The sequence below is a fragment of the Colletotrichum fructicola genome (genome assembly GCF_000319635.2).
Source record: "Colletotrichum fructicola Nara gc5 chromosome Unknown KSG_Nara_v1_contig04, whole genome shotgun sequence".
Classification (NCBI taxonomy): Eukaryota; Fungi; Ascomycota; class Sordariomycetes; order Glomerellales; family Glomerellaceae; genus Colletotrichum; species Colletotrichum fructicola.
Genome location: NW_027094054.1, coordinates 1,050,682 through 1,072,630, shown reverse-complemented (window position 1 = coordinate 1,072,630; position 21,949 = coordinate 1,050,682). Strand labels below are relative to the sequence as shown.

The following is a 21,949-nucleotide window of genomic DNA, read 5'->3' as shown; positions in this document are numbered from 1 at the left end:
ACCAGATCGACCCATTTCGGAATGTACAAGTGCCTTGTTAAGCATGATTATCAGTTTTCTCAGGCGCCGTCTGGGTTGGCTGCTATGAATATCCTACACTTTTGACGACCAGTCCGCCTAAACTGTGCCCGATGAATATGATTGGTCTTCTCTCGGTCTAGCAATATTATGCAAAGTCAGCACCCCATGGATATTATCATTCACCTATCTATGACAGTCATACCCTGGTAAGTTGTCTAGCAATTGCCAGCTCGCTAACCAATTCTTTTCCGTGGTCAGAAATGTCGAGTGTCAACGGCATATCCCCCCCACGTGTTCTTGACTCATAGCTGAATGAGTATACCCGGACGCGAGGCATCGATATCGGTAGCAGATCCTGTAACAAAAGACTCCATTTTCCGCTGTGAAAGATCTTCGCCAGTGACCGTCCATCCCGTGGACAGCAACGAAACTTAATTTCATATCAGATTCATCAGTTCGCGAATGTGTCATTCTTTGGAACCCACTCTATTGATGCATCTTCTGGATTCGCCAGGAGATTCAAGTCAAGTGTACCAGCACGGCCAGGTTCTACGACTCGCGGATAGTTCCACCCATCCTTTTTGGCAATGCAAAGACTGAAAAGTAGAATTGTAGAATACTATGATTAGTTAGAATACCGTCATCACATCAAAAGTGGCGTGGATGACGCTGACGAATAGAATGGCATGTTTAATGGGAGCGGTCATGACTGCTCGATAACGGGAGAGAATTTTAAATCCGATTTCAAATGGGCTGAAAAGTTGTGGAAGCTGAGGGGACAAACCATACACCCGCAGCTTTCGGGGGTGACGGGGGTTCATATGTTTCCAGTCAATACCAATCATGTTCCTGCCTCAGGACCACAGGTCTGGGGCTTCCTTCAACTTTCAATGGGCGCCTGCTGATGATGTGGCAGCTACTAAGCATGCAAGTATGCGACCTGAAAAAAGAAAGTGCCTAGTCAGAGAGTCGATCACCCAATTCTATTGGTTCAGGCCCTCAGCTGACGAGGTCCCATCTTTTCTTGCATACCCTACCTAGGCAGCTCGCAGGTGCGACCTGGAGAAGGCTGCGCAGTCAGGGGTTTCACGGCATTTCCTCCCTTTTCAAACAGCGGCTCACGGGGCCCTTCTCACCATCGATGCGAGATCTCCACGTATGGCATCGGGCTCAATTCAGTCGCGTTTTGCACAATGTCTTCCAAGGGATATCCACCTCCCAGAGAGCCAACCATGGGGAGCGCAGACTCGGTACTACCGGTGACGCCTAGCCTAACTCCTATAACCTCACAGAGTCAACCTAGACCTGAGAGCCTCGAGATCAACGGAGAGGGGTCGGTTAAGGAGTTTCAGATGTTCATCACCATTGTCCTAACGATATCAATCTTCGGAGCTTCTACCTTCGCCATCCTGGCAGGCCAAATGCAGGATCCGGCGGAGCTCTGGAAACCTTCTCCTCCGCCATTCAGCCTAGCTACCGTTCGACGGTTCCTCGCAGCAGCATGGCTGTGCTTTATCCTTACTATTGCTATCGCCGGATATAGCTCAAGCCTTCTGACCATTCTGCGACAGAGGGCTGAGCGCCTCAACGACCACACATGGCACACGCACTGGGACATCTTGGGCATTGCCGCCTCTATTCTGCTTCATATTCTCTTAGTTCTCGCTTTTTTGTTTCTTTCGCTCGGACTGGTAGCGTATGTGGGCACCATTGGCTGGGTTGCTGTAGGCTTCTCCTGTCTTGCCGGCACATTTGTGGTCGGTCTGTCGATTTTCCAATGCATGTGAGTCGGGAAGGACTTTCGACTTTGTCTTTCATCATGATGGCTGATTTTACTAGTGACAACCGTCGGCGGAGAAAACACGCAAAGAATCTTTGATTCAATGAAGAAGGGCATCCATGATTGCTTTTCACTCCGTTTTAAAAGCCCACTTTGTCCATGTCACAATTGCCTTCGGAGCCTTTAGTGAAGTTATCAAATCTTTTGGCGGCGACGAATTTTACCTGGTTGTCTGGTGAATTGGAGAAGAGCCTTAAAGTAAACTTTTTGGGGAAAAGAAATTCAATGCTCAACGGCACATTTGAAAAGTTCCATCCATTACTATTTTACTGAAGCATCGTCGACTCTTCTATTTCACATGATCGCCGGAAGAAAGCTGAAGAAAAAAGACGTTTTGTGTCTGCTTTGTATGTACTTCGGAACTTGAAGCTCTAGAAAGACCCGTGCAACGCCATTAAAGCAGTGACTACTCAACTCCAACGGCAGAGAACTACTTATTCGCGCTCAACAGGTGGATTCAAGTATATTAAGTTGACATCCCGATGAGAGCAAATCCTAACCTTCCCTGGCTCTACTCTCCATCCCTGTTATGCCATCCATTGCGACCCTGGCGCCATCAACGATTGCTTGTTCAAGCGATCCATCCTCACATTCTGTCGTATGCCAGAACCACAGTGCCACCCACCAGCTATCGGTTCTTGTCACGCAAAAATGGCTCGCCTCACCAGTCTGCCGTCTGAGTTGATCGAGATGATATGCGACTACATTCGCCCGATGCAACCGATGAGAGACCGCTTCGCCAAGACCACTCATGAGAACAACCCCATTGACAGGGTCCTCCTGCTGGAATGGCGGTCTCTCAGAAACCTCTCCGTAACCAGCCGATACTTCCGGAACGTCATCATGCACCGCGGCCTCCTCCACCGCACGCTCATCATCCGTGACTCCTTTCATGAGCTCTTCAACCTCCTGAAGCTCTTCAAGTCAGCCCCGGAGCTCGCCCTCGCAGTCAAACAGCTCTACATCTGCATATCACGGCGTGATCCCGGGCCGCTGGACCTTGGTCCCGACAACACGCTGCCCATTCTCATGGCGATCAAGGACTTGCGTCTGGACTACGAGGATGCGAGGCTCAAGATGCTCTGCAACTATGGGAAGATGCCGCAGCCTGACTGGCTCTCCCCCTTTCTATCCACCTATGAGGAGAAGTCTAATCGGAACGCGTCTATCAGGCGCTACGGCATCCTCGTCAAGATTGTCCTGGCGCAGATGATTAATCTGGAGGACATTGGCGTCGATGTGAGGGACTCGGACCTACTCAGACCTAGGATCAATGGGTACGGGTGGTCCTCTCGCGAGTTCATCCCGAACCTCTCTCAGCTAAGGGCTATTTCTCTTAGGGGGTCCCAAGCGAGCGGTCTAGTCAGTCATGATTTGGACTTTCTGATGAGACTGGGACCCGTCAAACATCTCTACATCGACACCATGAACTCGAAAACGAGCACCTTAGAATGGAGATACAATCCATTCTCTTTTTTGTTGGGCGTCCTGGACAACGTCACCGCGCTCATTCTCAGCGACAGCACGTTCGTCCCCAAGGGACTAGAAATCATCCTCCATTGTTGCGCACCGCTTTCAACCTTCAAGTACAGCGCCACCAGTACACGGACACCAAGTCTTTCCCTGCCCTCTCAAGTCGTCGCCGTTCTGGGAGCCTGCCATGGCAAAACCCTCCGTACACTTTGCCTCAGATTCCTGCCCATCGGCGGCAACAACTACGTCACCGGATCCTCCAGCTCTGACACTTTGATCGACGCTCTGCGGGGATTCGACGTTCTGGAAAGTCTTTGGGTCGACCTGGATGCCGTAGCTGGAGGCAGTGACAGGCGTCCCGCAGCATCTCAACCGGCAAACCTCCACACGCTGCCTTGGATCATTGGTCCGCCTGAGCTCTTCGTTTCAAGCCTGCCTCGAACCCTGAAGAGGGTCTTCCTTTGTGTCCCGGATAGGACCAAGGGATGGGACGATAGTGTCGTTTGGCTGGCGCGCGCTACAAATGAGTTCCCTCGTCTCACCAACATACTTTACTACACTGCGTTCCGAGGATACACTTTCCGCATGGTTGGTAGAAGGCCGGTCAGGTGTCCTTATGTGCCGGTGCTGCAGTGGGATTGATATCTGTCGTTAGAAGTGTTCTGAGGCACCTTGCACCAAGACACGGCCAGTGATATCATGGCATTAGTCTTGTATTTTTATCATTCTTAACATTAATTAATCGCTTTCACCCAACTCAAGCCTTCCCCCACCCCTGAACCACGCCAACAAACCTCTCAACCTCCCCCACCTCCGTCGCCCACGTCGTAAGCAACCTCACAACCGCCTCCCCGTCGCCCCTCTTCTCCCACACGTAAAACACAAACCGCTCCTGCAGCGCCGCAATCAAGCCCACCGGCAACACCGCAAACACCTGGTTCGTCTGCGTCACAGCGTATACGCCGAACCCCGCCGCCGCAATCCCCGCCGACAGCCGCGCCGCGCAGAGATTCGCCTGCCGCGCGAGGTCGAAGTACAGCTCCTCGCGGAAGAGCTCCGCGAACTGCGCGCCCATGACGCGGCTCTTGGCCAGCAGCGAGCCGTGCTGCTTCACGTAGAACTCGAACTCAGAGGCTAATCTTGCGTCTTTGACGACTACGGCCTCGCCGAGGAGGGCGCCGTTTTTTGTGCCGCCGATCCAGAAGATGTCTGTGAGGTCGAGGATGTCGCGGAGGGTCATGTCATTGGCGGGACTAGCCAGCGCGGTCCCGATACGCGCGCCGTCGAGGAACAGGAGCAGCCCGTTTGCCTCGCATATTTGCTTGATCGCCGCGAGCTCGGCTTTCGAGTAGACCGTCCCGATCTCCGTGGCGTTGGAGATGTACACCAGCCTCGGCTTCGCCATGTGCGGGAAGTGCCAGTTATCGTCAACAGCGCGCTGTATCGACGCGGGCGTGAGCTTGCCGCCATCCAGCGGGGGGACGTTGATGATCTTGTGCCCGGACGCCTCGACGGCGCCCGTCTCGCGCGTGACGATGTGGCCCGAGGACGCGGCGATGACGGCCTCGTGCGGGCGCAGGCACGCGGCGATGGATATGGCGTTGGCGGAGGTGCCGCTGGGCACGAAGAAGATGCCCACGTCCGCGCGGCCGAGGTGCCGCCTGATGTGGCCGCGGGCGACCTCGCAGCAGGTGTCGCCGCCGTATCCGGTTTCTTGGGTTGTGTTTGTGGCGATGATGGCTTTGAGCAGGGCTGGGTGCGCGCCTTCGGAGTAGTCGTCGAGGAAGCTGTAGCGGGGGGCCGCTGTGGGCGCAGGGAATTGGGAGGGCATTTTGGGCTGGGGGTTGATGATTAGGGAGATGATGAAGGGAGGGTGGAAGGTTGTGTGCTCAACCCGCAGCTCCCGGGGGAATTTCTATATACATTTTGACCTTGATTGTTTTGTGTTGCTGGTGGCATGGAGCGCCGTGGAACGCATTATCGTCCGATGACATAAAATCCGAGCGGGTTACTAACTGCTACGTTAGTCAGTGCGGGAACCCGGTGGGTCGGTGCTCATGCTCAACAAAACACTGACAGGAACATGTCGCGTGTGTCTCGAAACTTTAAAATTGAAGTACGGTTACTTGCGGCGTGGTGGCGGATATGTTCGGCATCGCGGGGACCGGATGGAGATCCCGGTTTGTCTTATCTTTGGGTTGTGGGAGCACGGAGAGGAGCAGGGAGCAGGGAGCTTGGTGTTGACCCGTGTCCCTCAGCGTGCGTTTTGTCGGGGGGGTGGTCACGAGGATATCGTCTGCGACGCGTCCAGCGAGAAGTCGATGAAACTGCGGTACGTCTCCACGGTTGAGGCGTCGAGGGGCCGCGGGTACGTGAGGACCTTTTGGGACCTCGGGCGCAGGGGGACGCCGGTTGCGGTGAGGTCGTTGGCGTGGTCGAACAGCTCGGGGTACTTCGCGTAGAAGGCCGGGTCGATTTTGTAATACGACGCGCCCTTGTCCATGTTGAGCTGCTTGAACGCGGCGCGGGCGTACGCCGGCGAAGAGAAGAGGGCCGTCACATCCGGCGCCGGGAGCGTGAGAGCCGCCGCCGTCGTCGGGTCCGCATCCTCGTCGGCGGTGGTGGTAGACATGGCCGTGATGAGGTCGGTGACGCGGATGTAGACGGTGACGTCGGGCGCGCCGCGGACGAGGTCGGACATGGTGGTCTCGACGACGTAGCCGGTGACGGCGTCGCAGAAGATCTGGTCGATGTGGGGGTTGGCGGCGTGCAGCTGGATGAGGCGGTCGCGGATGGAGGGGAAGGGGATCCAGTCGATGACGCGGGGGTGCGGGTGCTTCATCTGCGCCTCTGTTGGCCGGTAGCGCTGGTGAAGCTTGTCGAAGGTGGCGGCGGAGGGGTAGAGTTGCCAGGCGGTGAGCTCGATGATGTGGAAGAAGCGCGTTTTGGCGTACCAGGCCATCACGTCGGGGCGAGTCATGCTGTTGAACATGGATAGGACCATGAGGACTGGTTGATAGATGCTTTGGATGGTTAGCCGGTGTGCATATTGAGTTTGTGCTTGGGGTGATGAGTTGGTTACCCTTGCATTGAGGGCTGGCCTTCAGGAGAGAATCCGGAAGCAGCCAACTTGGTCTTCAACAGTCGCTGGAGAAGCTGGATGTGGTCCGAGAATGGCGAATTTGATAGCGTCCAATTCTTTCTGAGGACCAAGCTTGACTCTTGGGTTGCTGCCATGGCAGCCTGGTACGGCTCAACACCGGTTTGGTACTCAAAACTCCAGATATTCGGGATCTGGTTATAAAGAGGGCTGATGCCGGCGGCGTTTATCAGTTCGGGCAGCGCACCCGTGTCGTCTAGTTGTCCTTTTGAGAGTTAGAATGAGTTTCCGTGGTGATACAGAATGAGCACCCACCTGCGGCAGGTTGATGTCGTAGGTGAGCATCAAAGTCAAATAGTGTCGTGTCAAAGGACGTCATATCCATCGGCCGCAGCGCAAGCGCATCAGCTGTTCCTGATTGATGCAAGCGACTTTCTTCTATCTCACTCGGGCCCTCGTGCGTCTTGCTCCCACCTGAAGCTGTGTCGTTGAGCGTCTTGGACACCGTATCATTCAACCCTTGCAAGTTGGCCATGAGCCGAGACAGTCTTGTCTGGACCTCAACCAATTGCGCCCGGAGCTGGCGGTTCTCCTGCTGAAGAGCTGCGACTCGCTCATCTTCTGGTTTCTGATCCGTGTTGACCCTGTTGCTGAGTTCTCGGATGCGCTCTTGCTGTCTGCGCCGGAAGGCCTGCTGGGAGAGGCGGTTGCGTAGTCGCCTAGACAGATTCCGTTAGCCGTCGCAAGTCATAATAATTCATGATATGAGTTGACTCATACTTCCGCTCCTGCTCGGTCATTGTGTCTTTCTCGTCATTATGAGTATGAGGCTCGTTGTGACCCATGGTGGTGGCTGCTTTCCTTGGCATTTTCCCGTCGGTGGCTCATGAATGGTCTCGCTTGGTGAGAGGTTGTTGGTCTGAATGGAGCTTATCGATGGTCGCGAAATTCGGAAATGTCACCGCCCAGGCCAATTGGGTTTGACGATGGCCCGTGCGCGGAGCTAGTGACGGGACCCACCTCCGATCCACCCTCCGAAATCTCCGGTTCGCAGGCACCGGAATCGGCGACTGGCCTTCCGGTCCTCGCTATCTCTCCACCGGCCCGGTGCTGTGCCGGCAGTGTGCTGCTTTCACCGCCCATCACCCCGCGATCCCCAGCACATCATGACGAAGTCCACCCGCATCATGTCGCACCTTTCCATGCAGGCTTGTTGTGGCCATGTTTCGCTTACCGGAGATTTTAAGACATACTGTCTCTCAGTGTCTTGGGGTATCGTCCTGGGGCAGGTATGCCGCTTGTGGGGTAGGGGCCGTTGTTTTTACCGTCTTTCATCATGAGGCCATCAAAGACTTGTTGCAAATGCGGTTTCCTCTTATCTCTCGCATCAAACACGCTCTTCTTCAGCAACGTCCAGCCCCGCTCATCACAGTTGATTGGCGTCTCCTCTGAGCAGGAACAACGTGGCAACCCTTGAAGCCCAAAGCATGACAGCCCAAAATGGGTCTTGAAGCTGTAATGTGTCTTTAGCCATCACCATCGTCAACCATTTGAGTAAGCTCGATAGAGATCGCCAATCGCACAACCCCTGGACGAACAAGCACCACTGCATCCAATTGCGTCAAGTAGCAATCAGCCACATATACGAAAAAAGAGCAGCCACCAGGCAAACAACACATCTCGCATGCAGCAATCACGGCAGCAGACATCGACCGCAGTCCAATAGTCTGCCAGTCTCCTCCCGCCGCCATCTCTTTTAATAGGCCAGGGTGCGGTGGGATGATAGACCCTGGCCGTTGAAACTCAGCGGCTGGGAGAAAAAAAGGGGACGCTCCTTGGCTGCTCCCGACGGGGACCCGCGGGGCGTGGGAGCCGACCAGTTACAGGCGACGGGAGACGCTTAGTGGGGACCCAGCCACTGACATTCCCGAGCTCAGCGCAGACAGAGTGACAGCCCACCACCCAACGGGCCAATGCACGTAATCGTCGTCGTGCCATTGTGGGCTCTGCTGCGAAAATTGTTAGTGTCGTCGCCTTTTCCCAGCCACTTGGATACTGTCAATGTAATAGTCTGGCTCTTCGCTCGAGAAAGAAGGAAATGTCTGTGTTTCTTTCTTTCCTAGCTCCCGTCGTTCCAGTCTGTTGATCTTCGATCTTTTTGCACCTGTCAAAAAGTACCAACGTCTTTTTGCCGTCTTTCAGGGTTGGCCCCTAATCATCAAGCTTCGTGTCTTTCCCAGCCTCCATCGAGAGACAGAAGAGACACCGAACCCAGAACCCGGACGAAGAGTTACAGCGTAGTGTCTCATTCGTCCTCCTCCCACTGTCACTCCCAACACAACGCTCAAACGGCGGCCTTCCTCGCAATCATGGCCATGGGCATCCAGCAGCAGAACCACCACCACCAGGGATCACCGCCCATGTTCCCCGGCGACTTTGTCGACTACGGCGGCCAGTATGAGACAAACGACCGCCAGCCGCGAAACACCGCCAACGGCACCGGCAACGGTCGCTACCGCCGCCCTCGATCGCCCTCCCTCGACGACGACTCTCGCTTCACCACCGGCGCCCCCAGCGAGCAGACAAACTCGGAGCTGCACGACGCCGTCCTCGCCCAGGCCGCCCATCAACAGGTGAGTTAGGTTGCCTTGGCTTACAGCGAACATCCCACACAAACAAACAGAGAGAGAGCACGGAGCCCGAGGGAAAAGCAAGATCTGCTTTGGAGCTGGTAGCTGGTACAGGCACCGTGCCACCAGCCTCCAGAATTTCTTACCTCATACTACCTCCTCAAACTCTTTTCTCGTACAAGGAGCCAGTGCTCGCACCCCCCAACCTCCCACCTCCCCTCCTCTCCCTTTTCACACCTAAACACGGGCACACCCGCTTGCTCGTGCTGCCCAAAAAAACATCAGACGAACACACACATACACCTACGCGCACATACACATCCATTACCTCACACAAACACCACAAACCACAACCACCACCACCGCGATCGCGAACACCGCGACAAAGACACACAAAACCGCTGACAATGTCTTCCACAATGCAGCAGCGAGTAGTCCCAACAACCCAGCCCGCCGGCGCGCGCACCCAAGCCCGCGCCGCCGGCCCCCGAAGCGGCCCCCCCTCCATGGCAAACGCCTCCCAGAACCGCCGCTCATACCCTCAACCGCCGCCCGTCAACTCCCAACTGCCCCCCTACGCCGGCAACCCCGAAGACGAGTGGTCCCCGGCCTCCCGCGCCGCCGCCGCCGCCGCCGGAGGATCAGGAGCAGGCGCAGGAGGCTACTCCCGCCGGCGCACAGAACGCCACGCGCGCCGCCAGTCCTCCACCTCCGGCGCGCCTACCGCCTCCGACCCCGCCCTCCAAATGTCCGGCGGCGCCGCCTCCTCCTCTCCCCGAATCAACAACAACGGCGACCACCACCCGCAGCGCGCGCCCTCCAACCCCGCCGGCCTGCGCCCGCCCTCCCCGCCGACGGCCGGCATGAACCTCGGCCTGGCCGGCGACGAGATCTCGCGCCTGCAGAGCCCGTCCATCTCCAAGAGCGTGCTCGAGCCGCTGCAGCGCAAGATGCTCGAGTACCACAACCTGATGGAGGAGGCGCAGGGCCAGATGACGCAGCTCGACGCCGAGCTGCGCGCGCTGCAGGAGCGCCGGCGCCAGGCCGAGCAGCGGTTTGTCGATGCCAAGGGCAAGCACGACGAGTACGAGCGCCAGCACCTCGACGTCGAGAAGGCGCTTCGCGGGGACTATGCCATGCCGATCCCTCAACCGCAGCAGCAGCAGCAGCAGCAGATACACCCGCAGACGTCGCAGCAGCAGCACCAGATGTACAACGACAGCCCGCCGCGGACGCTGGGGCGCCCGGCGTCGAGCATCATGAGCTACGACGAGAGGCCGATGAGCGGGCGCAGCTCGATGCAGGGGAAGAAGGGCAAGTTCCGGATTAGTTTGTTCGGGAGGTAGATCAGCTTGCTGATTTTGGTGACACAGCAGGGGGTGTTCTTCGAAGTTGTTTTAATATTTCTTAAGTTTGTGATGATGAGGCATTGATATCTATCCGAGAGAAGGGTAGGGGCACATGTAATGACTTGGTTTAATGCGCGGCATGGCAGAATAGAATGCATCTTGCGACGTTCTTGGTGAATAAAAGTTGTCTTCACGCATTTCAATGGCCCGCTGGTGACTGATCTGCGCCAATGTTACTCTGACGGCTCGCTTTCCGGACCTAGCTCCGTCGGGATCCATTCGGTCCGGGCACATCGACCCCGCTCCAGCCGCTATCATCCGGACCCTGTGGGTTCGCCTCTTCCGAAACTGCCACCTACCCAAGCTTGGGTAATGATGGCATTCCCTCGAGCAACGCGGGGTCTGAGTTCTATGCGAAGGCGGTGAAATAGGAGGGTGATGATTTTGCTCCGCCTCGAGCCGATGACTGGAAGACATTAGATGGCAAGATGCCCAGAGACCGTGTTCTAGACGTTACGACATCCGGGCAAGTTGATCGACCCCAACACTTGAAGCACATTCCATTGAAATATATAAGTGGGCAGTGCCGTTGAGTAGTTGTGGGCAACACTAAATAGACGCGAAAAGCCTGTGATTGCGGGATGCCTTACCTCCCCCGCCGTGCCGCAGGTCATGTTTTACCGTCCTGCAACCGCTCTCTTTCGTTGCTCATGTGCCTCGTATCGCCTCATTGCTGCCTCCGAAACGCTTGTACTAGCTCTTGGTTGATGCCCATCACCACATCATTGGCTGGAACATCCTCAACCGGTCGAGCCTGACGTGGCGCCCGTCCAATGACGTTTGTTTGGTGACATTTCCCCAACACGACGTGACGCTTGTCCAGTAACATTTATCCATTTTCGTTTCCTCAACAGGACTTGACAATTGTCCGACTGCTACCGCCGCAGTGATCGTCACACATGTAAGCTTGTTGAGCCGTAAGGCGAAGATGACTGGCATTCTTCGCACCTTGGCAGAAGCACTGATTTAATAGAGCATCAATGATAACGCCCTGGGTTTTGTCCACGAATAGTTTTCCCTGTATTTGCAAGGCTGTCACACCGCCTCCTCTTGGGGCACACGACATTATGCCTCGGAAGCAATTGCCACTCAACGTGCTGGGCGGCCGCCTCATTCCCAAATTCCATACCCATTCAATTGTTCTCACAGCCTTCATCTAATTTCAACTCTATTTGGCCTAGTCTCTATTTAGCTCTTGACCTACCTCTTCCTATCAATCTTTGAAACTTCACTACAGCTTGTGCCGTACAGTTCAATTACATCTCTCCCATCTCACGCTGCATTACATCGAGCAACTACTTGACCGCTACCAATCACCCCAACCTCCATAATTACGCAACCATGTCTGGCACCTTCGACACAGCTACCGAGTCAAAAGCTCCATCAGTCGATTCGATCTCCAGGCCCTCCTTCAATCTTTACTGGCCGTCTTCTGTAAATTTCATAGAAGAGGATGCTCCTACAGACCACGCAGCTGACATAACGGATACGCCTGATGGCCCTGCGAAGACTGGGGAAGAAGCGGAGTCAGAGCATGAACCGGCGGCTGAATGTCCTCTTCCTCAAACACAAACAAATGAGGCACCTGAACTCACGTCTCAACGGGAGTACAGCCAGTTGGGCAATGGCGAAATTCGCCTTCTCAAGCTACATCGCGGTGACTACGACGAAGATCTCCTTTGCGAGCTGCAAAACGCAGAACTCAGTTCTCAGTCAAAGCCGGATTACGAGGCTCTTTCGTACACTTGGGCCGATAATACTGGCGATAAGACTGAATCAGAGCATATATGGATCATTCACATGAGTTGGACTGATAGGCTCAGAATTACACGCAACTGCGCCAACGCTCTTCGACGGCTTCGCTATCTTGATCGTACCAGAACACTATGGGTCGACAGTATATGCATCAATCAGAGGAACGTCGAGGAGAGATCCCACCAGGTCAGCAAAATGAGGGACATAACTATATAGAACTGCCATAAGAGTCGTCATCTTCTTGGGCGAGGACCCGAATGATCCCAACCCTAGGACTTGTACCCCATGGATGTTGGAGAAGCACTTCAACAACATCGACCTACGTGCTGATTTCAGTATCCTGCTGTAACAGGCTAGGTCTGTCACATGGGATGCTCTCGGCTATGTTCGGCACTGAGTAAGACATCAAGGGATAGGATATCAAGGGATAGGATATCAGGGTCGAAGATAAAAGGGCATGTAGATGTAGCTGAGATGAACAAGAAACCTTCCTTCCTCATCTGAGGATTCTCATTTGAGAAAGGAAGTACGAGTTGCAACATTGCTCCTACCAACCCTTTGCATCTGCCTTACTTTTCTCGAACTTGGGTTATTCAAGAAGTTGCCAACGCAAGGGATGCATGGTGCTTTTATGGTTCCAAGGGATCTCAGTTGGAAGACTTTTTACAGCGGAACAGCAACAATCGACACCAGCTTAGCTGGTCGCATCCCTGGCTCTTTTCTGTCACTCAGAGGAGACATCGAGATGTTGACGAGTTACTTGACCTTCTTCTCGCAACCACGGCATGTCTCGCGTCAGATCCAAGGGACAAAGTCTTTGCTCTGCTGGGACTTCTCACTGGGACGGAACAGGTTGGCTTGGTGGCCGACTATGGCTTAAGCTTAGCCCAAGTACTCAGTGGCGTCACAGCATTCATGATGCAGTCAATTTCTTGGCGGATCCTTGCTCTGATCCAACCGACGTCATCACAACATCTGCCTTCCTGGGTTGTAGACTGGACCTCAACAGCCTTTCGCATTCCCGCCAACTTCCTACGTTCGGTGGGTCTTGAGGCTGGCAACTGTACTGGACAAGAACCAAGAGAATCCCGACGCAAAAGCCCTCAGTATGAATTCTATCGCGATGGCACGCTTGTCTTAAAGGGAGTCCCGCTTTGGAACCTTAATGACTGCCTTTTCGATAGATGGGCGAAACGTGGGCCTCCTGGCCTTCTCTCTGGTATTTACCACGAGCCAAACTACCACCCAGAACGGAGAGACTTTCCCGGCTGAACCCGTCAATCAGACAGGATATTTTCCGTGCGGGGTATGGAGCACGTTCTCATTCTACGGCCACTGGAAGGAACGGCGAAGCATAATTTTGTTGCTATTTGCAAGCGGCCGCATGAGAACGGGATGGCTTACTTGCTGGAATCGCTGGACCGCGTTACAATTCTGCTTGTGTCGACATGGAATGAGATATTGTCAAACGAGGACCACCAGAACTGGTTTCAATCCCAAACTTGGGATGAGATCAAGAAAATTTGCGCTCTCATCAGATCTTTTCATCAGAGGTCTACGGAAGGGAACTCCGGAATGCCCAATTCGGATGATTTGTCTGGTGGTATTAAAGAAGCAGGTGGTAGTCAGCAGAGCCAAGATGCCAAGAGGGTCATAATCAACTGCCCAGAGTCGTCCGGTCTTGGAAAGACTGCCCTATCTGACATGGTTGCGCTTTTGCGCCAAAAGCTCCAAAGTGCAGGAAATCTTAAGGCCAACGCTACAGACGCTGGGACTGACCGTGGGGTTAAATCACCGAAGTTGGCCTATTCCAGTCCATCACAACCGATTTCAACACCCGCCATAGCGACTGAAGAGGACTACCTTTCGTCCCTAATGCAAGCTTTCTGGGACTGGCGGAAGATCGTCAACGCTGGCAGAGACCAGCCCGACTACCGCTGGCTACGTAGGGAGCTCAAAGTCTACCAGCCCAGGGAACCGTACAGTTTATGCTGGCACCCAGATTATATCCAAGATGCAGCGGTTGAGCCGATCTTTGAGGGCCTTGCCAAACTCACGCCTGATCATATTTGGCGCGTGAAAAAGAGGGACATATCGTCGGGAACATTTCTGGGATATCTAATGTCTCAAACGTTAAGCGCAAAGTCAACTGTCTTTAACGACATGCTTCGATGGGAATCCAGGAGCGATCGTACCAGGAAGGGTAAGGTTCAGGAGTATCTTGGTCCAACTATAGCCGCAAATCCATTATACGAAGACCAAAGAGTATATTCGTTGTTGAACTGGTTGGAGATGAGCTTGAACCTCGACCAGTCTAATCCTATGCGGGTCACGAATGACATGGCCTCCGGTAAGCCATGGGCAGTCTCCTTCAAGGAACTCTTGTCTCAACTGGGATTATCAGGCAGTCAGAGCGAACGCAAGGAAGAAGAAATTACCAGAGAGAATAGCGAATACATGAGACGTGAGGATGGGCTGTCAAGATTCGCCGAGCCCATCCCTGTTCAAGGCGATCGTTCATGGGAGAAAGGGAATGAGCGCGATGCATGGAAAATGCTGCTTGAACTTGTCGACGAGACCAAGCGTCACTTGCTCCCCTTAGAAGACTTGTTTACCGCACAGAGCAGTGTGAAGTTAGGGTCAAATCCTACTGAAGAAGGACAATGGGGTGATGTATGTATTGTATAGCGTTGTTTCTGCGGTTTCATATTTTCCCAATGGGTGTGGGCTTGTCAATGTAGGTGACAACTTCAACTTCTACATCTTGACTTCTGCTTTCATGGTCGACTCAAACATATTATATCCACTCGAATGATAATTGTGCACAATGTTTGGGTCTAAGCAAGCAAGCAGGTATACTGTATTGAGCATCTCAAGAGATCCAGGATGTCCTTTGGGAGCAAATGCCCTTGATGACTGTAATTTGCCGGTTCTGCAAAGTTTGTATGAACAATGAGTGGTTACACTTTGTGATGAGACAGTGGCCTGATCGTCTATCTCAATTAATTGATGCCTTGATGTGGCGAGATTCCTTCAATCGAGGCCATATGTGAACTTCATATGTAGCGGAAAAGCGCCCGGTAAGCATCCATGGATGGAATTGTCAGTTACTTTCATACGGAAGGTTCTGCAGCCCCACACCGTCCGGGATCAGGGCTCTCGCAAAGACAAGTCAACAAAACACATAACTTGCTGAGTCCTGCCTGCATCTATACTTCCTTTACATGCAAGTACCAAAGTAGGTTCGCGATTGCCTTCCCCCACGTCTGAGAGATCCTTAGTCACAAAACCTACAGCCGGGCTCTTTCGCTTTCAGAGCATCCTCGCCTCTGTAGCCCGGTAAATACGCCCACCGCGACTCCTGATTGCCTTTCCCATCGGGCCAAGCCTGGGGTATGGATAGGCCTGCTTATTAATCGCACCATCCCGCGACCTGGTCCGGGTCGGCAAAGCAAGTTCCACGCCCGTCGGCGCACTGGAAGCCCTTGGTGGCGATGGTCTTGCAAGCGAACTCCCACGGGTCTCCCTCGATGTAGCCGTCTTCTTGACTCTGGCACTACACAACTGTTCAGCTTTTGCTCCCGTCATCGTACCGAAGGTTGCTGTGGTTTACTCACACGGCCAGAAGGAGTGTCATACAAAGTGCCTCCCCACTGCGAAAATGTTAGCTAGTGTTTCTCTTCTGGCGAAATGTCCGAAGACGAAGAGGATTTGCGTACCGGGTGTTCATTCGCGTCGTACTCGGCGCATGCGACAGTGGTCATGCGCCAGTTGTAGCTATCGCCGTTGTGGCAGGTGCAACTACCGTGAGGGTCGGCCATGCTGCGTCTCCCGCGTCAGCGGAATTCGATAACATGATACGTGGGTTCTCCTCGACTCACACAGCAGAAAGCAAAGCAAACGCAGCGGCAAACTTGGTGTATAAGAGACGCATTTTGTACAGGTGATGAAAAGAACGGCGTTGAAAGGCGCAGCTTGTAGCAATCAAGAAGCAAGCGATCGCAGGAGGGACTGCAGTAAGTTGAGTTCCACAGACACGATGATAGTCGGGAATGGCAAAAGCTTTTAGGCATTTTACAAAAGTATGAATGCATCCGTCGCTCGAGTCGGCTATCTTTCAACTTGTGGTGTCCAGGAAGTCCTGTGAGACGGAGGCTTTCCGAGGGAAACGTCCTCTTCTGCGCGAAAACAGACAGTAAATCCACACTTAGGAATACTCTGTATAAGGCGAAAACATGTATCATAGGGCGAGGGCTTCGGTGAGATCCGTGATTAATTTTCATGAAACAAATATTTACGTTCGTATGGTCCACCCGAAAAACACGAGGCCATCGGGAATATCCCGATCCAGATGGGGGTCGTCTGCCTTCCTCATTAGTCGATTTTAAAAGGGTTGTTCCCTTCCTTCATTTCCTTTAAGACTCTTTAAGCTTCTTTAGACTAGGTATTCTTGGCATCTTTCACGCTTATCCCCACACTCCCTAACTTGCTCAACTCAATCGCGACGGATGTCCTTGTTGCTTGGCCGTAGCCAAGCCGTCATCAACGCATCAGCCCACATGCGCTTTTCTCGGGGCCGAATAGTGTCGTTGTCACGTTATCAGCAGATGTAACGGCACGAGTCATAGGAAAGGAGGTAACGAATGACTTTGCGGACTTTGAGGCCGCATCGTCAGCTTCGACCGTGTTGTTTCCCCCACTTCACCACGGCAGTGTTATGAGCCAGACTGAAAGACTGCATACATAAAAGCTGCGTCCTGCTTGTAATTTTGTCGTTGGTTGAAAAAGAAAGAGGGCCATTTTCTTTGCGTCGGTTGAGATGAGTGAGCCGGGCTTCTTCTCCATGATTTGTGGTACAGCTTCGCTTCGGCCTCTATCACCGGCTCCGCCAGGCACAATAATTCCAGAAATCGAAAACATCAGCTTCCTTGTGGCCGGTGACATGTCTACTGAAACGGTTAGTGAAGCCCGTTACACATGTTCGTTCCTCGCGATGTAGTGAGACCGGGACAAAGTCTTGTTCTTTTAGGTGGCTAGAAAATATTTGGTAATATGTTGTGGTAAAAGGACAAGAGGTATTTTGCAACTTCCGGTTACAACAGCCGGGTTTCAACGCCAATGGTTTATCTGTGAGTTTGGCGGGGACGTTGGATTGTGGGCCGCTCACTTGATATCTTACTCTGCGCCAACGATTGAATACACAGCCCCCTGTACATACCACTTCGCTTATGCATAATTGATCACAGTCACGGGCGGTGATGTTCACTGAAAGAAACCAAACCCATTACGACAATTCTCCGTCCCCCTGTTGGGGCATACAGGCGCACCATGGAATGTTTGGGAGCTAACCAAGTACGACACGATGCATTTTTCACCCAATCGATTGAATTGCGCGAGTGGATAAACACGCAGTTCGTGTATCTGACACCCCCTCATCATCACAGAAAGAAAGAAAACTTCACTCTCTACGACGCCTCTTCCTTGAAGTTCTTTGCAAGCATCGGTGGCCAACGCTGAACCCAATCAAAGAGGTCGGGGCATTTGACGGGTCGTCAAAATGCTGCCAAGCCGTTCTTTTGACTCCACTTCGGATCGTGCGAAGAAGAATGGGTACTATTCCTTCGGCGATGAGGGGCTCACCGCCACCGTTGGGGCATCTGGGCAATTGCTGCGGATATCGCGACATTTCCCTGGCAAGAGGGCAGGGTTCTGTGTGGATGAACCCGACATGGAAGAGCCATTCCGTGTGACTCCTCGACTCAAGCAGTTCCTCTACCGAGCTGAAGACCCCTCCTTCGAAAATGGCATCGGCACTTACGTCGACGCTCTCCACCTGAATAGGCAAGTCTACTATTCAGAGTTGATACATGATAGGTGGCCGGCATTCAAAATAGGCTCACTGGATGTCAATCTTGATTTACAATATGCCATTTTGGATGGCACCGTTTATCAGACGTTCAAATTTGATTACTCTCAAATCACTAGGAACGGATCTAAACCCACAAGCCCTCCGATTATTCGTTTAAGGGGTGATTCATTGATCAGAAACCTGGATTATATCACCTTGCCTGGTCAGAATCCCTTCAATAATACTGATGACAGCGGATACAAGCCGGCACGACTAGAAGGTGGCAGTATCTTTCGAGAGCATGAGGACGAAGATGGCAAGCAATCGTTCTTTTCTATCATGGCATTCAATGACGAGCATGTCTTCGAGATCGTTGAGGCCCCTACTCTACAGATTGGGGAGATGCCAGCCGACTACCTTCTTGGGTGGGATTATCTGCTCAAATGGGACGAGCAAGCTTCCAAGGACATTGATCAATATGGGCGTCTATCAGTGACAATGGCGTATAGACTTGGGTATGATCAGTCGCCTGTCAGGCCGGTGGACACGGTCCAGTCCGCGGAGCAGTTGGATCTATCCACAATGCCTTATGAGGCTCAGATTTTCAGCAACAACCCCAACCTCGATGTTTGTCTCAGAAAGAACCTGGAGCACGTCCTCTCCGTTTGCAGCATTCCAGTGGTTTCCACACGGGGCGACGAGGTGCCAACTATCGCTCTCACCTGTGGCGATGTGGATAGTCATTTTGTGTCGACAGCGGCGTCGTTGTGAGTATGGGATTCGCTGAGTTCAATGGACTTTCTGACAGAATATTCAAAGTTACTGTTTTCAGATTCTATTGCTGGCCCTGAAACACTTTCAATCCCGATATGAGAGTTTGACAGCATACGAAAATGACCCTAATTACCAACCTACGACGAATGGAACGAAAACTTACGTCTATGGAATGATGAGCCGTATCAAGCGGGTATGCAAGGGTCACATGAGGTGGCTCTTCAAAACGTCAAACACATCTGGAAAGATTTTCTGTCCATATTCCTGGGTCAACGGGGACGAGATAGAAGAATGGCAACTTGGGGATCTTCTTTCGAGAAAGTCTCTGGTCGAGACACCTTTCCAAGTCCTCAAGGTATGCGACTTCTACGAGTTGAGCAGTGACAACTTCGATGGAGACGATATGCAGGCACTTGAGCGTATTGTCCGGACATGGATTCAGGAAATCTATAATCACAAAGTCAACATCCCAGGTTTATACGCCTTCCCCCGATATGATACGGAGCCAACCAGGACCTTCTACCTCACAGACCACGCAGTGATCTGGCAAGCCATAAAGTCTGCAGAAGATATAGGCATACAGCTCCCTGCGTCCCCAGAGTGCTCGTCAAAGCACATCCAGGAGAGCATCCTCGAAATGTTCGACACTCCAAATCCTTCCATACAGCAACGCCTTCTGTCCGTGAAGAGAAATCCCGCTAAAACTAGATTCATCTTTCGGTCTACAGATACAGCATTATTTCGTGCGGCGGAAATGGGACTCTTCGACCGGCCGACACGATTAGATGGTCCCAATGGACTGCGTAAGAGACTGGATATTTGGGAGAGAACGATACAATACCAGATTCATCACTACACCCATAATACAATCAATCGCACTGACCCTCGGAGATTGGCCCTGCCTGTGGTCATGGGGCATTTCAGACCCTTCAATACGACGATGGGGACGTCAAATCCGGATGCAGTTGTCTTTGCCCTGCTAGAACTCTCTTCGGACAATGGAATATTTCCAGGGGTACTTGATGAAAGATCCCGGCCTGTCAGTTGTTACGAAAACGAGCTTTTGCGAGGCAAGTTCTGGGGAACAACGTTCGAGATACCGTACCTTTAGTGGAAGTATTCCCACACGCCAAATTTCGGACATGCTCCCAGTAGAAAGCGAAAGAAGCTTGGGGACAACCATTGGGATAGACCGCTTCAGCCTGACTATGTGGCACCACTGGCCATGCAATCTATCGCACAGTCACATCTATGGGACGGTGTACATCGCGATCGATACCAATCTCAAAAGGCATCTCACATCCCTCTTAACAACATGTTGTCTCATAGCAACATAAGGGAGCTTCAAGATGAGTGGCTTTACAATCCGCCGACGTTTTTCATTTCTGCTGCTGCCATTCAGAAAGCTCAACAAAAGCTTGGTAACCTAATGGCCATCCCTGTGGACCTGATATATCTCACCTTCACTGGGGCTGTCGTTGACATTCCCAAGTCACGGCCCGTGAAAACAAAAATGTCAAAAAACAAAATTCCAATGCGAGTCTTGCAAAACGCTACGGAAATTCAAAACGTAATGGACGCAGGCAGAACCGCCGAGGATGCGAAGAAGAGATTTTGGGCCTTTTTTGCATCAACCCCTTCCGAGAATGAGGTTTGTATGGCAACCATTCCGGTAGTATCGAGAGAGGACCGGGAAGAGCAGGAGATGAGATCATTTTTCCAAAGGCATAATTCTTACGATAATTTCTTCGCCGAGGACACCGCAGCCTTGTTGAACACTTGGACAACAGAGCTTCATTTGTCATTTTACACCCTGCTGCACGACGACCGACCTGGTGCTCCCCCTTCAGACGACACGTTGGAGGCCGAAACTTTCCACTTCACAACATTGAGTGGGGTTGAGGCACCAAGATACCTCCGCAAGTTTGCCGCAGGATTTCGATTGAAGGGCGACTTCTTTGATCGGTACTGGACATGCAATTTCTTGGAAGCCAACCCATCGCGGGCAGACGACTATCCTTGGAAGGAAGGAGTACAAGAGGAAGTGCAGAGAGAAGTGCAGGCTTTGCTGGAAAGGCAGTTCGAGGGTGGCAGAATCACTGAGGTGGAGAAGAACTCTTGGCAGCAGAGAAGAATTCTGGAGCTCATATTGTTCGAACGGATCATGCAGATGATGAACGAGAGTACGAGAGGAATACTCGAATGGGCAACATCTGTCTTGATGGGGACGAGGAAGCGCCTGCAAAAGACGTTGAGCCCGACTAAGGGGACCAAGGCCACTCGGCCGCATTACAAAGACCTGCTCGACACAATCAAGGAGTTCCGGGAGTTTCAGAAAGCCATTCGAAGGATGGGAAGGCACTATGCGGAGGCCCTTGCGAACATCGATCGTTGGTGCGATCGAGAAAAGGGTCGCGAATTAGAGAGACCTCGATGGACATTCAACGACGAAAGTCGATACCGAGTCATCATTTTGAAATTGCTAGCATCGAATGATGACAGCATTCAGACTTTGCGGAGAAATCAAGACAAAATTACAAATCTTATCGAGATGGAGCTGGACTTGATGCGTGGCGACTTGGAGTTTATGCGAAGCGAACTGAATCAAACTCAGGACGAGAACATCAAGTTGTTCACCGTCATCACCACAATCTTCGTTCCGCTGGGCTTCGCCGCCAGCATTTTCAGCATGGACCAAGCGCCAGAAACCACCACCCTGTATTACATGTTGGCCACCGCAGCCGGGGCATTTGTTTTCACAGGAGCGATGCTTTGGGTGATCAAAGAGGTCGACTTGAGGAAGCCATATGGCGAGTTCAAGGGTTTGTTCAGGCGCAATAGGACCACTATCGAGAACGAAGACACAGACAGCGACGAGGAAGAAGAAGACGAGGCCGATGTGGGATCAAGTCAGTACAACACACAGAGTACCAACAGCATGAGCGTATTGCCAGATTTGGAAAGTCCGGGTCGTAGAAGCTGGAGCATTCGAACATACAATAAGGAAGGGGGAAGAAAGCACAACGATCTAGAAGCTACAATAGGTGTGCATGACGCTAAGCATATTTCTTGAGGTCAGAGACAGTTACTATATTCGCT

The 21,949-nt window shown here is 52.7% G+C and overlaps 9 protein-coding genes across 9 annotated transcripts; 5 read left to right on the top strand and 4 right to left on the bottom strand.

Moving 5' to 3' along the window:
* Positions 1–82: 82 nt before the first annotated feature.
* Positions 83–728, bottom strand: CGGC5_v007096 (uncharacterized protein; the record flags this gene model as incomplete). The annotated part of the gene is made up of 4 exons (XM_066151797.1): positions 83–157; positions 224–236; positions 507–640; positions 696–728. 4 exons carry the CDS (start codon positions 726–728, stop codon positions 83–85), a joined length of 255 nt encoding a protein of 84 aa, XP_066008600.1.
* A 525-nt stretch (positions 729–1,253) lies between these two features.
* Positions 1,254–1,900, top strand: CGGC5_v007095 (uncharacterized protein; the record flags this gene model as incomplete). The annotated part of the gene is made up of 2 exons (XM_032024371.1): positions 1,254–1,804; positions 1,861–1,900. The coding sequence occupies 2 exons, from the start codon at positions 1,254–1,256 to the stop codon at positions 1,898–1,900; spliced, it is 591 nt and encodes a 196-aa protein (XP_031878972.1).
* Positions 1,901–2,512: 612 nt separating this feature from the next.
* On the top strand, positions 2,513–3,976 carry CGGC5_v007094 (uncharacterized protein; the record flags this gene model as incomplete). Its single annotated transcript, XM_032024370.1, has 1 exon — positions 2,513–3,976. The coding sequence occupies one exon, from the start codon at positions 2,513–2,515 to the stop codon at positions 3,974–3,976; it is 1,464 nt and encodes a 487-aa protein (XP_031878975.1).
* Positions 3,977–4,091: 115 nt separating this feature from the next.
* On the bottom strand, positions 4,092–5,165 carry ltaE (Low specificity L-threonine aldolase; the record flags this gene model as incomplete). Its single annotated transcript, XM_032024369.1, has 1 exon — positions 4,092–5,165. One exon carries the CDS (start codon positions 5,163–5,165, stop codon positions 4,092–4,094), a length of 1,074 nt encoding a protein of 357 aa, XP_031878974.1.
* Positions 5,166–5,615: 450 nt separating this feature from the next.
* Positions 5,616–7,234, bottom strand: CGGC5_v007092 (uncharacterized protein; the record flags this gene model as incomplete). Its single annotated transcript, XM_032024367.1, has 4 exons — positions 5,616–6,357; positions 6,417–6,699; positions 6,750–7,153; positions 7,215–7,234. 4 exons carry the CDS (start codon positions 7,232–7,234, stop codon positions 5,616–5,618), a joined length of 1,449 nt encoding a protein of 482 aa, XP_031878964.1.
* Positions 7,235–8,803: 1,569 nt separating this feature from the next.
* On the top strand, positions 8,804–10,410 carry CGGC5_v007091 (uncharacterized protein; the record flags this gene model as incomplete). The annotated part of the gene is made up of 2 exons (XM_032024366.1): positions 8,804–9,067; positions 9,490–10,410. The coding sequence occupies 2 exons, from the start codon at positions 8,804–8,806 to the stop codon at positions 10,408–10,410; spliced, it is 1,185 nt and encodes a 394-aa protein (XP_031878984.1).
* A 5,230-nt stretch (positions 10,411–15,640) lies between these two features.
* CGGC5_v007090 (uncharacterized protein) lies at positions 15,641–16,162 on the bottom strand (the record flags this gene model as incomplete). Its single annotated transcript, XM_032024365.1, has 4 exons — positions 15,641–15,784; positions 15,846–15,881; positions 15,948–16,050; positions 16,110–16,162. The coding sequence occupies 4 exons, from the start codon at positions 16,160–16,162 to the stop codon at positions 15,641–15,643; spliced, it is 336 nt and encodes a 111-aa protein (XP_031878943.1).
* A 1,623-nt stretch (positions 16,163–17,785) lies between these two features.
* Positions 17,786–18,847, top strand: CGGC5_v007089 (uncharacterized protein; the record flags this gene model as incomplete). Its single annotated transcript, XM_032024364.1, has 1 exon — positions 17,786–18,847. One exon carries the CDS (start codon positions 17,786–17,788, stop codon positions 18,845–18,847), a length of 1,062 nt encoding a protein of 353 aa, XP_031878985.1.
* A 1,576-nt stretch (positions 18,848–20,423) lies between these two features.
* CGGC5_v007088 (uncharacterized protein) lies at positions 20,424–21,923 on the top strand (the record flags this gene model as incomplete). Its single annotated transcript, XM_032024363.1, has 1 exon — positions 20,424–21,923. One exon carries the CDS (start codon positions 20,424–20,426, stop codon positions 21,921–21,923), a length of 1,500 nt encoding a protein of 499 aa, XP_031878986.1.
* Between the last annotated feature and the right edge of the window lie 26 nt (positions 21,924–21,949).